This window comes from Lingula anatina, chromosome 3 (genome assembly GCF_051362555.1).
Source record: "Lingula anatina isolate TDL-2025a chromosome 3, LinAna3.0, whole genome shotgun sequence".
NCBI classification, from domain to species: Eukaryota; Metazoa; Brachiopoda; class Lingulata; order Lingulida; family Lingulidae; genus Lingula; species Lingula anatina.
Window position 1 is genome coordinate 26,707,874 of NC_141769.1, and position 16,874 is coordinate 26,724,747.

The 16,874-nt window shown below is 38.1% G+C and overlaps 1 protein-coding gene across 14 annotated transcripts in view; it reads left to right on the forward strand.

Annotated features, from left to right (window-relative positions):
• Positions 1-16,874, forward strand: part of LOC106179863 (A disintegrin and metalloproteinase with thrombospondin motifs adt-1) — a 53,344-nt gene that overhangs the window by 16,121 nt on the left and 20,349 nt on the right. For 13 of the 14 annotated variants that reach the window (XM_087008920.1, XM_087008918.1, XM_087008921.1 and 10 more), the window contains exons 2-5: positions 14,392-14,641; positions 15,095-15,264; positions 15,895-16,075; positions 16,467-16,616. In XM_087008920.1, coding sequence (XP_086865046.1) covers positions 14,392-14,641; positions 15,095-15,264; positions 15,895-16,075; positions 16,467-16,616 — 751 coding nt within the window. Of the gene's footprint in view, positions 1-2,354; positions 2,748-14,391; positions 14,642-15,094; positions 15,265-15,894; positions 16,076-16,466; positions 16,617-16,874 lie in introns of those variants that run through there. The other variant, XM_087008919.1, reaches the window with a different exon arrangement.

Here is a 16,874-nt window from a genome sequence, read left to right on the forward strand (position 1 = left end):
ACACCAAAAAGAAAGCTCACAACACCAACACCAAAAAGAAGACTCACAACACCAACACCAAAAAGAAAGCTCACAACACCAACACCAAAAAGAAAACTCACAACACCAACACCAAAAACAAAACTCACAACACCAACACCAACACCAAAAAGAAAACTCACAACACCAACACCAAAAACAAAGCTCACAACACCAACACCAAAAAGAAAACTCACAACACCAAACAAAGAGCGTTTTAAACAAACCTGAGTATCATGTAAACCGTATAATGTCTGCACTATATGACCACTCACACTTGACCCACTTCAATGGCCATTAAAGAATAATCAATCAATTGTCAAGCCTACACATAAAAGAGTAGAGGCAGTTCCAACCCTTCAAGATGTTAATTTTGTGTCTTACTTTTTAACACAATAAAGCTTAATTGAGATTTCGTATTCAGCTGTGCGGCTGTTGAGGCACAGTGTTTATAAAAATAAAGCTCGATCACCAGTAATGTAAGGTGTGGTCCTTGTAGAAATAATAACGTAACGTAGAACAAAGTAAGAGTCAAGTGTCAATTTCTGAATCTATTTCTACATATCAATCAATCCCAGCTACATTTGAGGATCGCCAATTATTCAAAAATCATGTTTTACTTATAGTTCTGTCGAAGAACGCTGATTATGTGATATTCAGGCATCAGCCTCAACTACCGAAGTTGATAAACATGACTTAAACGATTTAACATTCAGAAGTGAGGTACGTGTGACTTCTGGATGTTAAGCCCGAGAAGTGTCTCGAAGTTAATTAGCTTGCAATGGTTTAAGGTCCTTTGATTGAAGAACCATATATTCTAACATATTTTAGTTTAAAGGGAAAAACTAAAATAAGATAGAAAATATAGTTACTTTGGTTGCTTTGGCAACAACAAGCACGGGGAGCATTTTAAACACAGAGGCTAGTAGCAATCTTGAGAATCATATGTATTATGTTTGCACCAGGTTACTATTCCATCTTGACCGACTTCAGTAGTCATTGAAGAACAATCAATCACTTGTCAAGGTTGCATATTAAAGAGTAGTGGCAATTCCAACCCTTCTAGAGAAAATGGTCTATTTTAATCTTAATTAGATCATCTAAGATTTTTTCACAAAAGCAGGATAGACAGCCGTGCCAAGCAGTCAAAGTAACCATATTTTCTATCCTATTTTAGTTTTTACCTCCAAACCAAAATATGGGAGAAAATATGGTTGTTCAATCAAAGGGCCTTAAACTTCACAATTGATTGTTCTTTAATGGCCACTGAAGTGGGTCAAGTAGAGTGGTTATCTAATGCAGACATGATACTCGGGTTTGTTTAAAGTGAAGTTTATTTTTGGTGTTGGTGTTGTGAGTTTTGTTTTTGGTGTTGGTGTTGTGAAGTTTGTTTTTGGTGTTGGTGTTGTGAGTTTTGTTTTTGGTGTTGGTGTTGTGAGCTTTGTTTTTGATGTTGGTGTTGTGAGTTTTCTTTTTGGAGTTGGTGTTGTGAGCTTTGTTTTTGGTGTTGGTGTTGTGAAGTTTGTTTTTGGTGTTGGTGTTGTGAAGTTTGTTTTTGGTGTTGGTGTTGTGACCCTTACACGCTTCCATAGCTTCTACATGTATGTGTGTTCTTTTAAGAATGAAACAACAAAGCCAAACACACTGGCAAAACTTGGGATGTTTTTAGTTGTTTATAACCTTTCTATACTATCAAAAGAGAATATAAACATTTACTATCGTTTTTATGAAGCGATGACCGTACTCTGATTTCAGAGTGGACGTACTGGGATTACAGTATAGACGCAATCAGGATAGAAAATAGAAAGAGCATACGCGCATACGTGTACGTACAATCATGCACGCATGCACGCACGCACGCACGCACGCACGCACGCACACATACACACACACAAAAGCACACCTCAAGAAAACAAAAGGAAGTGCACTGCGTTTTCATTCTAAAGGCGGGTCGAGCAGGATTGAAGACAACGGCAGCCCCCCCTTAAATCCTGAATCTCTTCTTATCACTCTCAGTAGAAACTTGGGGACCGCGCTGGCAGAGACATGTTACAGAGTGCGTTTTAAGAAAGTGCTATCAAAAACCGCTGTATGTTTTAGAAGCCTAGCGCAATTACTGCGACAGCAGCGATAAAAAGGCAAAAAATTACTTCGTTTGTTTATTTAACCTACGATCCAGCCTTGACACAGGAGTAATTTTAATTTCACCCGCCTTGACGTGTCTTTACTCCCCGGGACCCCCGAAAACATATATGGACCTTAATCAATTTTACCAAAATATGAGATGCATTTCTTTCCCTGAGAAGTTTAAATTTTCGGTCTTATTTATTGCAACGCAACTTCAAGTCAAGTTGAATAGGAAGCCAAAGGTGAAAAGTCTTCTTTGGTGTTAAAAAACAGTTTCCACGACCATTGCCAGGGGGGTTGACCGCTCGCATGGGAAATATGCCTGTGTGTTTCCCATTTAGACTTTGATAACTTACTGACTGGATGTCTTTGTAACACAATCACTGAGACACCCGGTTGAGCTCTGCCGCTAACCTGTGCATAAAACCTGAGCGCTTGTGGCGGACCGGTCTATCTGTAGGCGTGAGCGATCGGAGTCCGCGCGGTGCGTTTGGTGAGTCGAGAAGATGGAACGAACATTTTATGTCTTTTTGGCTTTTCTTGTCCACTCAGTGGCATCCCAGGGACGGATAGATGTGGATTTGACTGATCACGGAAAGAAGGTACGTTGTTTGTGAAATCTCCCCTCGATCTTTTAAGACTGGTTTCTGTGATTTTGCTCCGTGACGCAAGGTTTTATTTTCAATGTGTCGTTTTGGTTTTTTTCCCTGTATTTATACTATCAAACTGTTTGTTCAAACCAAAAAGATGAAAATTATGTCGAATACAACAAATAAGGGAAGTTTTAAGAAACGCGCTGAGTAGAAAAAAAATAATAGCATCTGATATTAATAAGACCAATTACCAAATATTTTTGTAGTATTGCCCATTGACGTGTTGCTCTTCGCGCTTTTTTTTTCATGCTTTTGTTCCTTTTGAAAGCAGACAGCCAGATTCCAGATTGCCCTCTGTGATAGCGGTTTTTAACATTTCCTCTTTAAAAACACATCTAACAGACACGCATGCACTTGTATACACAGTGAAGTTAATAACCTATGTATTTCAGTATAAAAGAACAATACTCAACCAAAGGAGTAAAAAAACCTTTTGTTATTGATGTAGACAGGGGTATTTTTTTCATAAGGACTTTTGCACCGTGCACATAGTTACGTGCCCCAGTCGGGTCGGATAAATATGTACATTTAACAAAGAGAATGGTTGATATACGAAAAAATATATAAAACAATGCGTTTGTAATTGAATGACACAAAACAGAATTTAAAGAAAATGGCACTCATAGGAGAGCAATAAGTACAATCAACAAGTTGCCCTTGCATCAATCATTTTGGAAAAGACATTAATTTAACGTCAATGCAGAGACATTTGTGGCGGCTTCGGCATCTTTAGGAATATTCTACTCGGCAGTGGATGGTTAAGTGAGCCCCTGCCTCGTGAGAGCACCCCCTTTTTCTCTTGAGACGAAGCCTTTGTAATGAGCGTTTTCACGGTGTCATTAGATCCTAGAACGCTAGTAGTACGTTTTTTAATGAGTTCAGTTAAGTATAATTTGAAACTTTCCCTTTAATGCAGCAAATGTATCAAATTCACACAGGGAGCAAGTGTCTGCAGACGCATAGTTTAACAGTTCTTCTATTATCGTAAGGCTCTTTTTGTTCTTTTGGCAATGTAAAATAACATATTGAATTATTGTTTCAGGGGTCACCTTTAATTTCTCTAAAAGCGCATTCATTTTAACAGCACCTTCATTATTATATGAATCTGACCAACTGTTTAAAACGTCAGTTCGGACTCAATCATACGTGATCGTGGACAGATAGTCATTGTAGAGTTTCTCACGTAAGGTTATCCGCAGCAACGCCCTATACCGACCGAAGCAGCAGGTGCACGCTAAACCGAGGTGTCAACACTGCCGCGCGTCGCAAAAATGACGTTCTTTAATTCCTACAGAATGCGATATGTTCGTCATGCTCCCAGTCCGCCCAAGCACGCTGAGATCTTCTTTAGATGTTTATTTTTGAGGAAGTGGTTACGGAATTTTGAAGTTGCATTTAAATGCCATGATGTGTATTTGACCACTTTTGATATGACATAGGCTGTTTTTAACTGTGTTCTTGGTTGCATTTATTTTTTATTTAAACTTTTATGCGTTCGGCCGCAGAACTTAAAATGTGCAAAACAGAAAAAAATATATATGTTATGAATTTTAAGACGTTTGTTTAGGTACAAGGACAGAACCACAAATATTGTCCTTATTCCTGGGGTGACGAAAAACGATAGAATAAAAACTTTCAAAGGGAAATGGCTTCTTTTTTTAACTTATTTTATTTTTTATGGGAAATGGCTCTTAAGCATTTATGATAAGCGATCAGCAAGATTTTTCTCAGCTTTTTCTCATATCCAGACGCGTACCTATTCTTTTCAATGCTGAAAAAAAGGCAAAGGAAATGAAGTGGCTTTGAGCTATTCAGCTATTCTAAATACTTGAAGTTTGTCTAAGTCTAACATTTCTGCTTGAAACCAATGCGCGGGGCCGAACCGGGAAAAGTAGTCGTTAAGTCATTAAAGAAGTGAGCAGTTCAGTGCAGTTCCGGATGCACGAAGCTTCGGTATTAAAACGGACTTCTTAATCGTTTTTCACCCGAGTAGTTATATGTAATTTTTTAAGGAGTGTTAGATTAATTCGGTTGTACCGGTTGACATAGAATGAGGAAAAAAATAGCGTCTTTTACGTAACGCTATGCTTATGCAACACAACATTTCCGCCTGTCATAACACCCCAATACTTCATTTGAAAAAACTACAGTGTTTTTATCAAAAGCTATTTTTTGCTTTGGTTTTCACACAAATGAGGTTCCTTTTGTCGTCTGGTAGCAGGCAACCAACACAGGAGGTTCGACGTCACGAAAGTCATGTTAACTAACTGTAGCGGTTCAGCACTGTTCTCCAAATTCACCTGTGTAGTGTATTTCATATGGATTTTAAGAAGAAAAAATCTCATGAGAAATCACCAGCTAACGCAGGCTACAGGGGCCAGGCCAGAGGTGTTTTTCTTACGAACCTTACCCTAATTAGTTAAGAGCATTATCATTTATCTCGAAAGATTTCAATAGCTTGAGAGAAAAGAAAAAACCCAGACAACCAGTTCGGCCCTTCGGGGTTCCTCCTTTTTTCATGCTTCTGGGTTTTAAGTATTCCCTTTTGCGAACAGTTGTGTGCCCCGATGCAAAAAGCGTTTGTTCTGTTTCGACAAAGCGACCTATTGCCTTTTTTTGTGGGGTAGTTAGTCTAAAACACTCTCATTACCTACTAATGCGAAGTCTCAGTAGGCAGCGATATGGCGTAGCCGCTTTCAGAAAAAAAAAGCTGAAACAAGCGCAACAGTCTAATTGTGTTTATTTTCCCATATTTTAACCACGTTGGTGGGCATTATACAATGTTTGTTGACGCGTCGATACTGGTCAACTCTTCATAGTTAATTTTAAACACAATTCCCGATGTAATTAATAAATTGTCCTATTTTAATTCCACTTTCTGTTTGTTCGATTTGGGAGGGGGTGGTTGTACTTAAAACCAAATGTTTTGTTAGTCCGAAATGCCATTCATCGCAGATAGGAATTGCTGAAACTCTTTATAAAAATACCACCTTTTATGTGTCTGACTCGGCTGGTAATGCGCCAGTTTTCAATTACATTTGTATACAATAAGCGACTCTAGGCCGTGTAAATATACAGTCCTATAACATATTTCAGGCTTTAAAGCAACCGCAGCACTAAAATATCCCCCTGCTTTGTTTGTTTTAGGGTTCTATGAAACTGTTTCATATTTTAATGGTCCATACGCGTATGCACATTTTTTTCCCTCTGGAGCGTGCTAATGGGTACTTAGTTCGCACTCGTTTTGTCCCGTAATGCCCTCACACGACCTAATACACTTCATAACATCGCTAACTTTTTAACATCCGGGAAGTAAAACCATATGACACCTTGATTCTCACTTCAAGGTTATGATAAAGAAATATCATTACTCTTCATTAGCGTGAGCAAGTGGTGCTTTGATTTTGCCTTGCATCCCGCAGTGTGTTGTTTCAACAAAGATTCCCGCGTAAAACCTGAGACAAAGTATGACATAATCATTTAATTGAGCACTAAAATGTTTTACAATAACATTTTACAGTCTCTCTCTCTCTCTCTCTCTCTCTCTCTCTCTCTCTCTACACACACACCATTTAAAGACAAGAAACAAATAATATGTTACAAAAATGATATCCACATATTTAGCAAAATTTATTTAGTGAATATTTTAATTATCCAAAAATGATGATACAGTGGTAGGGACCATTCCCACAGATATTTGGATCGATCTATCTCCCTGGGGAGTCTCACTAAATTGCTGTCAGCTTAACCGGCTTAAATGTCTGTCCCGCCTACTAAAAGCTGTTAGGGGGTAATTAACTTTCGTGCGCGCTCGGCTCCCTCTTGAGTTGATAGTTATTTCGTATGAACCAAGTTAGGTCGATCCAGACGGATCGATCTAAGTATGGGAACCCAGGCGTAGCCTATATGTGTTACAAAGTGGACCCTTACAAAGTAACATTTTAATGACGTTAATTTGGATTTTTAGATCTATCATGTATTTAAATGTTAAAAGCTTCAAGACATATACTACTTGATGCATTGAGAAGTCAGACAAGTTTTTCGTAGTCCTTCCAAAAACATCTTGTAAGTCTTTAAGTCCAGAGTTTTTATACAATCTACATTTATTCACATGGAAATCATGGACAAATTGTTATAAAATATATCTATTTCATCACAAACAAATGTCATTTCATCAAAAGTTATTCTAGTAACTTAAAAAAACTTACATGCATTATTGGTTATTCATAAAGAATCATAGTTAAAAAACTTCATAAGTCTTGGACATTCTTTATACACTCTGTGCTTCTCTTTGAACTTATATGTAGAAGGCTTGTAAAGATTCCAATGTTTACGAATGCGATAAAGACGAAGTGGCCATTCCATCTGAGCTCAAAGAGGTAAACCAAGATAAAAAGAAACCAAATTAGTTCAATTTAATTGCTTTGACGTTCGTTTAATTAACAGGGAGACCACAAGGAAGTAAACCATGTACAACCCCGCTGGTAACGGGAGAAATGCAACCAACTGTTCTATAGAAAACGACACTTTTGTAATATCCCTGGCGATTTTTTTCTAGCATGTAAACATTCGTTAGCCATCACCCTGAATATAAAATTGCAAACAGGAACTTTTCATCTACAGCAGCATGCGCATGCGCTTGTCGTGTTCATTTGTGTATCAGGCGTAAATGGGCTACGTAGCTAAAAGAATTAGCCAACTTCAGATCCAGGGTGGAAACTAGCATTAGATATGTTTAAAACAAAATAAGCATCACATGTACACAGACATTTCTCGCTGATGAAATTAACAAGGCAGAAAGTTTTCCCCGTGTGCCTCCTTTATACTCTGTCGCGACGTCGTCGTGTAAGTAATTAGATTACTGCGCGGAGGGTAGGTGGCTTAAAACCCACAGCTGCCGTCAGTGACAAGAGAAAAAAATGATTTAACTCGTAACTCGAGGCATATAGCATTTAACCCTGTTATTATTTTAACGTCATCTGATTAGAAAGCCTGCCAAAGTGGAAATGACTACACACAGGTAGATGGAAAATGTCAACAGAAGAACGTAATTGTTGTGACATCGTGCCAAAAAAGAAAAGGTAGCAAATAAAAGGGCATAGGGTGCTAATAATTGGCGCGAAATGCTTCATGGACCGGTTTGATTACACTTTTACTAAAAGCGATAAAATCTTATTTCTAAGTTCACTTATTAATTGATTGATTCATAAGGATTTTCAAACGCGTTTTGAGATCACATTTTCAGTTGCTGTGGTCTTCATATTTCAACCTCTTTCGATATAAAAAGCCTTGAACTTTGAGGAATTATGAAGATTTTTTTTCACAATTTAATAGAGTTGGCAATACAAATGTGTGTTTTAGAGTCATCCTTTTTTGGCAACGACTATCTTTAAAACAAATCAGGGTTACAACAAACACGACAAGTATGAAACAAAGTTTTGTACTTTTTGTTTTTAGGAGAATAATCGTCTTCCTCTGCTTATCAAAACATTCCCTGTCTTGTCGAAATATCCAGCACCAAGAACTTACGGGTCACGGGTCGTAAACCGAGGCGATAAGACGGAAAATACTCCATGACCAGTCAATCGTTCTTTTTGTGTAATAAACCTCTTCGAAATGAAAACCTTAAAGCACTCCTTAAAAGGATTAAGCATGAAAACGCTCCTCTGAACCAAATTAAGAACACATTTGTTTTCCTAGATTTATGGCTGTGAATCTGAGGTCGAGCAACTTGTGTCCTCTTGGCTTACTTCCTGAATGAATAAAACTATAATTTTGTCTCGTAAAAAGTGCAAGTGTTTAAACGGTTCATATTAGAATAAACGGAAAATGTAATGATAGAGAAATGATTTACAATATACAGGCAACATTTTGTCGTAAATTGGGCAATAATAGGGAAAGCTGCCTCTTTTCATTTTGCGTCGCATACTCTTAGCGAGGACTGGGATAAGATTTATTTTTTTTCCGCAGAAACTGTTTCTTGTTATATTCATGAACTGCACCCCCCCCCCCCCACGACTGTTCAAGTTAGAATCCATTACTGTGTGTGCAGTTCCCAAAGAAGCTTGTGGTAACTAGAAGAATTTTGCCGAGAATTGACCCGTGCCTGACTCTCTCACCGAACCTAATTTCAAACACGTTCAGTGAATTCAGGCTGTCATTGCCTATCTAATGTATTTATGTTTTTCCTTTTGCTTGTATGCTGGGAAAAAATAGTATACAGGCGTCACGTTTACTGCATGCTTTTAACCTATATTCTCATCTTTTGAGCGAAACTCGTGGCAAATTGGCCGTTAAAAGATACGCATGATTGTCTGGAGACAGCATACATCACATGCAAAAAATCAAAGAAAAGTGAATCATTATAATTTACACATGGTTAACTAAATATACTATATATCTTTCTCTGAAGATTGTACTGTGCTGTTTTGCTTGGCTTGAGGGGCGTCCCGTTCACCAGGATCGCGTTGCGGCGCTACTGGTGTTGGCGTTTATTTTTAGACAGGTGGAATTTCATAGTTTTATTGCTTTTAACTGTACTCAACTAGAAAACTGCGAAAAATTACAATTACAATTACAACTGCTCTGTCAGGGTGAGAAGAAAAAGGGTCAAGGGCTTATCTATCTAAGCAAACTTAGAATGTTTTGCCACCGACCAATTTTGATTCTAGCTGCCACCGTTTCGTTTTTCTTGTCATAAGGCAGCCACTCTTATGGTATACTGCACATCCGTTATTTTTCATTCGATGTATAAAATAAATAACATACGCGTCTCTAAATTCGATGATATGCCTTCGATTAATCGTTAACATATCTCAAAGTTTTCCTTGCAATTTTTTGGAACACTAGGTAAATTATCCTACATTTTCTCATTCGTCTCGTCGATTATCTATGTAATCTGTTTACGACAATTTTTGACATATTTGCCTCAATTACAGCACGCTCTTCCCGAAAGAAGATACCTTGTTGATCCGTATTTATAATGTATTTTTGCGATACTATCTCAATGGGCATGCCATTAAGCCACATCACTTCCACTGTTTATTCGTGAGAAGATTCTCTGGATCTTAAAAAACTTGCACTATGGCTCCGACTCTGACACCTGTTACTCTGTTGAAAGCGCAAAGAGCTCTTAGTTTGCAGGCTTGTTTTTGCCTATCCCAGAAACAAATTAAATGGAAAAAGTATGCAAAATTACAACACAGATATACAATATAGGATGGTGGGGCGTATTTTGATTGAAGCGGTAAAAAATGGATTTGATATACTACTGCAAGTACTCCCTGGATTTTGATGGAAGGAAACTCAGGAATTCGTGGTGAAACGTCATTAGCTTTATTTAACACACGCGGGCTAATTATGATGGCACACAGGTAGGGATTGTCTCTTGGCTGTCTCACTGGGGTCTGTCTAAACATCGGAGAGCTTCCCAACCTTATGGGGAACCAACTAATTTATTAGACAAAAACTGTATGAATGTGACTTAACTCATTATTTCTACTTCACACAATACAAGCACCTGAATACATATTTGTGTCATTTTTGTAAACAAAATTAATAAAATCGATTGCTTTTGATGTACTTTAACTTTTGTATAAAAAACATGAATGTAATCTACGGGCAGGAAAGTTGCATAACTGTTGGATCTGGGTCTGGGTTGAACCAGATTATCTTCTAGCGTCGTGGCTGTTGGGTGGGCGATCAAAAGACCTAATCACATAATATAAGACCGAGATTTATCCACCATTCCTGAATCGCTATTAGGTTTCAATTTTTTTGCCAACTTAAAATGGGTGGCAATTGTTACTCATATGTATTGACTTGTAGATAATTTTGTTTTCTTTTTTAACTTCTCTTCCATGATTTAGTTGGAGAGTGAAAATAAATTAACATTATACAACGAATAGAAGCATGTCACGAAAGGTGCAGTTTTTTCCTACATGAAACAAGATAGTCAAAGAATTAGATAAAGGAAAGGAGAGTTGCCAACTCTTCAATTCTCATTTGTCCTTATTATTAAGAGTTAAGTATAAAAACACCCAAAAAACTATAGGAATCGGTGATAAAAATCGTGTGACACGTGATGAAAAAACGTAAATATAGGAATGTTGTATAAGCAGTAGGTAGATCAGATGACAAACTTGGTTTCATGTTTTTAATTAGACACAGACAAATATCTTCCTTGCCGAAGGTCAGGTTGACCTCGGTCGTTCGCCATCAATCATTTGCTGCCATTGACATGTGCCTTAAGTAAATTGTTTTCCTTAAAGTTGTGTTCGTAGTGATATTAATGTTTTCTGTTATCCAATGTGTTATTATTCAGCGTGAACTGCTTGTTTAGCAGCAACCGATGGAACTTGGTTTCGGGGTGGTCAAATGTTTCAGTGGCTGCGTGATTGGCTCGAATACATTTTTTTTTACCACTCCATTTGTCTTTTCTCACAGTTCGTTGAACAACTACAAATTATATCTTAATTGGTTTTGTTAGGTTTCGCAACGTGACTCAATATTCCATGTGGTTAATACTTGCTGTAACAGGAAATTATGTCTGTCTGGGACGTCATGATATGTAACCAGTTTCAATTGTCATGACGGACCACCCGGTCATAAAAAGACATTTTCACAGATGGAAATGCCTTGACTTGCCAAAAGTTTTCTGAAGTATGACTGTCGTAAAATGTTTTTTCTCCTATGCTTTATATATTTTATCAAAATTTGAATTAAGTAAAACAAATCAATATATGCCATGGAGGGCATATTCAAAAAATCTCCCATTTTTTCATACATGTATACAGCGGTATATATTTATATTTTTACAAAGTCCTGCTGGGACAATTTTTTTACCCACTGATTAAAGCAGCACTCGGGACTTTCAGTCTGTTTTTTTTCTCACATTTTATCAGTTTAAAACAGGCGGAAATTTACTGTTACTTGCCACATAGATGTCCAGCTGAGTGCAGTAAAAATGGAAGCATTAACTGAAATCTGTCAACCGGTGTAACGTGTACCTGAACATTGGACAAATGTACATTATTGAAAGATTTCTCTTTGTCCAAATCGCAATTAATCATTTCAATAAATAGTACTGTAAACATTTGCGGCTTGATGGTTCATACGATGTGATGTTAGTCTTTTTGTTTCCAAATATGATTTGTTTTCGGTGGTTTCGATCTTTATTTGTAGTCGCTCGTCTATTCATTTTACTTTATCATATACTGATAAAGTAAAATAACATGCAGCAAACTTCAAATAAATGATAAGTCACCATTTTTAATGCAATGAAAATGAACGAAATCACAGAAAAGGTTTGTTGTCCTTGATAATAAGTGATTGTCATTAAGTCCCACAATTTTGAGAAGATCTCAATTATTTCTTCCGCTTCTAATATCTTTGCACTTTTAACTGCATCCTTAAGGCTTCAGAGCGCGGCGCAGAGAGTCACAGTGCAAACAAACAGAACTCGTTTTTAATTTCCCCAACTGTTCTGAAGTCAAATTTTTCCAAAACAACATCTTCCTAGAACTGGTCCCCCATGTTGACAATGTTCTATTCCCAGCGTGGCAATCGTCCAACACGCGGTTTAAATTTGTTACCAGCTCCCTCCCCCCAAATCTATTCTAGCGTGTTTACCATTGGCGGGTTTACAAAACCTCTCAGTGAAGTTTGGTCGTGTTCACATAGCGCTCACATTGATAGGTCTCTAACGACCGTAATGCTGTTCTTATGTCTGCTGTTCTTATGTCTATAGAACGTAATATATACATGCATATGATTAAGCATGTGTTAACACATCGTGTATTTAAAATTTATCTCTTATTTGAGAAAATAGCCATCATGTCATGTTTCACATTTATATAATAACATTCCCCAATTGAATTGGAAACGCGCGTACACATCATAACATATGAGACTGCGCACCGACCTTGATGACATGGGGCCCTTACATTGTCGTGTAGGAGGAGCCCAGCTGTCCAGGGCTTCCTGTGTGTCAGTTAGACATGGGTTAAAACATGCAGTGATTCGGAAACCCTTGTCCATTAATCCGTCATAGTTATCAGCAGTAATTCATGGGGCGGTTTTCCTGTTTGCTCCCATACGGTAGCCGAATAGGATGCAGAATGGTACAAACTGGTCGAATATATTTTACGTCATAAGAATGTTTTCGGCGTGATAATGTTACATCATAATATTCATATTAATCATATCAATAAAACAGTTTTTCTTGAAAGCGCTAGATTTATTGACTAAAAAGACAGTTAACTCACGTGGTAGCAATAAGGTCCATAAACGCCTTTTTTCTGTTTTTAAACAACCTCAGCCACCTTACTTGAAACAATACTCTTATGGCGTGTTTGATGTGTTTTCAGTTTGGTGCAGTGTTTCCTTTAAGGCTGTAAGTTTTCGTTTAGAACTCGTAACCTCTAAGTATCACACATGGGGTGAGAAAAGACCAATTAGTTTGTCTAGGGGTTAGTAGATAAAAATGGATCGCGCGTACTTTGATATCGGCAAAATTGGAAAGATCAATATGGGGTCTCTGTGGAATTGAATTGGACACCAATCGAGTGGAACATTACTGGTTTTATAGAATCGCGGGCGTTCTCAAGAAGATCCCTACTCATGGCATAGGACCACATCTAAGCGTTGTGTACAATAGAGTTTTGGATCCGTAATTTTTGTTTGAATAATGTGCCTATCGTTGTGGCTTCCGCTTTTAAGATCTGTATGCATTCTGTTCAGCTCCTAGCGTCTTTCCGCGGCGTCCTACAGTATCTAACGACATGATAACCAAATTTAATTACGGACAGTCCATGTTTTGGACAGTCCATGTTTCGGATAAGCTTAATAACGTTTATTTTTGGTGAAAATACTAATGCACAATATGGCCATATACAAACCTTGTGGAATGAAGTCATTACTTTGAAGATTGCTTTTAAACAATCTATTAAAATAGATCTGAGACGCCGAGGAGTTCACTTATGAATCCAAGCGACTTTCATAGCAACACTTCAGTTTGAAAAGACATAACTTCAACGATTTCAATTGTCCCGAAAACAACCGCGTAATAAAGATATGGTGTGATTTATGTGTTTTGGGTCTTTACGTGCGCACCCAAACTTCTGACTTTTTTGGTGTACGTTTCAGTTTTAAGTGTTTCACGCGTTGTTGCTGAAAGCATGTCTTAGGGCCGTCTTGGCACTCGGTAACGCAAGGTATTTTTGACATCCATGGAAAAAATTGAAACTGACGGTCTAGCAAGTCGAAATTTTTAAAAATTCCAACAAGTTACCATATAACCACTGTATAATATATTTTATCCTAAAATTAGCATGAAGGAGATTTTTTGAAAAATACCAAAAGTAAAACAATGCATAGATTATTTTAAAACATAGCGCACATTTAGAAACTTTATTTCATACGTACATACTGCAATCATTTCAACTTTTTCTGATGGTATGACTTGACGGACCCTTTTTTCCTTTACATTTAAAGTTTGCCCGTTATTATTATCATTATCACTGTTGTTATCATTATCATTGCTATTGTGATTATCGTCTTCATCCTCATCATAATTTTTTCATTACCTTTTCAGGGCATTCATGGAGGCGACGAAGGCTGCACAAACACCAAACTGGATCTGGTATTCGTCCTGGACGAGTCCAGTAGCATCTGGGGCCCCGATTTCAAGGCCCAGCTGCAGTTTTTATCCCATATCACAGAAGACTTTAGGATAGGCCCAGATGCAACCCAGATTGCCGTCCTGACCTTCTCTAACCGCGCCACGGATCACTTTTACCTGAACAGATACAACACGGCCGAGGCCCTGCAAAAGGCCATTGTCGGTAGGTGAAGGATAATGTTCAATATTATGGTATTTTAGGGTGTGGTAGTGTTAGTTTCATATGTCATCTTATCTGTGTGTGTTAATTTGTCACCGCAGTTTGTTAATTTATCGTTGGCTTGATCCTATTCTCTTTCCAGCAACACACAAACACACACAAACACAAACACAGACACACACACATACATCTCTCTCTCTCTCTCTCTCTCTCTCTCTCTCTCTCTCTCTCTCTCTCTCTCGGGCAACATTTAGGCCTTCTGTCTTTCGTTTGGTGTGTTTCCAATGATCTCTGAAACTGAAGGCGCCGTTTTGGCTGCCTCAAAGTCTTGCAGGATGTGTTCCAATGCGCCGGATCTGCGGAGCAGAAAACAATCCATCCTGATGTGAGGTACCATTTTCTAAAGATGACCATTTACGCCATGCTCGTCAACATAGTTTTTGTCATAATCTTCAGGTATTAGACAGCAGGGTGGTGGAACCTACACCAATAGAGCCCTTGATAGGATGCGAGAGCGGTACTTCCTTGCTGCCAATGGAGGCAGGCCAGGTGTCCCCAAGCTGGGTATTATCATTACTGACGGTGCATCCCGCGACAAGGCCTTGACCGCAGCAGCGGCAGCAGAGGTGCGATGAAAATATTTAGATGTCATTTCATGACCATTTATGTTTGATAGGCCTAAACTTTTTAAATAGTTTTTGACTGTTTTAGCTCCCATGAAACAGTGGTCATATGAGACCAAAATAATGCGATATGGTTTCAAAAAAAAATATATATATAAATAAATAGATAAATAAACAAATAAATGATATAAAATAATAATAATAATAATAAATCACCTGAATACCCGTAAACTTGTAGACTAGACATTTCTTCTTTAATACAATTTGTACCACACATGAGTAAATCATGAAAGCGAACCGAATCCACCTGGGCCGTTTTAGAAGGTCAATTCAAAGCAAATATACAAATCGGACGAGTGTAGTTTAAAGGGGTGATTGTTGGATCATAAGAATGAAAAAGCCCCAACCTGTTAGCCATGGTTCCCGTGTCATTACATAGGCCTATGTTTTTTCTCTCTCATTCGCATAATATAATAGATCACCTTTATTGATTGTAATTATACCATGCCTCCAAGTCTGCAAAATGTCAATATAGAACTTTTAATAGGTGTACTTAAAAATTAAATATTATATTAAATATATTTTTACCTCCATCGTTTAAGATATTGATTATATTGATTTTGTTGTCTGAAGGCTCGCGCGCAGAACATAACTTTGGTGGCCATTGGTGTCGGTGCCAATATTGGTCGCGAGGAACTGAACTTGATAGCCAGCGAGCGCAAGGGAAAACCCGGGGATAAGTACACATATACTGTGGAGAATTACGAAGCCCTGGACAGCATTCGAGTCGAACTATCTAAGGTGACTTGTGAAGGTGAGTAGGATCATGAAGGTATTAAAACTATATAGTCGTCAATCAATAAAGTTTCATATATCGATAGCTTAAGAAAAATGAACTGAAGTTAACCAGCCATTTTTGTCTGCTGACAGTTAGACTTCATCAGGGTTATCACTGCATTCATTTCCCTGATGAAGTCTGACTGCATTGTTTAAATTCAAGATGTGCATGCAGTGACAGCTAATTGCCTCTTTCTTATCACAGACCTCATTATTTTATTAATTGGAGAATTTCAGCATTTCTGATGAGCATTAATATAGTCAACATGTGCATGAACTGGTGTTCGTTTTGAATACCAACACTGTTTATAAACGTGGATAGGACACATGTGTAAATATAATCAACTCGTTCCGATTTCGTTTCAAAGAACCGGCAAAATGGAGCCCATGGACTCCTTACTCTACCTGCAGTAAGACATGCGGGGACGGTAGCCAAACCAGAACCAGAACATGTCCAAAGCCCGGAAAATGTCCAGGAGCGGCCGAGCAGACCAGGCCTTGCAATCTGAGACCATGCCGTGAGTAAATGAAAACAAGGGAATATATAGCGCAATCATTTCCTTGGCATTTTGGTTTGTGCTTGCACTCATAACCGCTAGGTGGCGATAACGTACATATAGCACTAAGGTGACATTCTCGAAAATTCGTTTGTCAGATTCTGGAGCTGAAGTTTGAAAGTTATTCCGTACTGACGCATGGGGTAATACGAAGATTTGCGGGCAACGAATTCTCCAGAATGTGCTGCCAACACACCCACCAATCTTTAACTACATTGC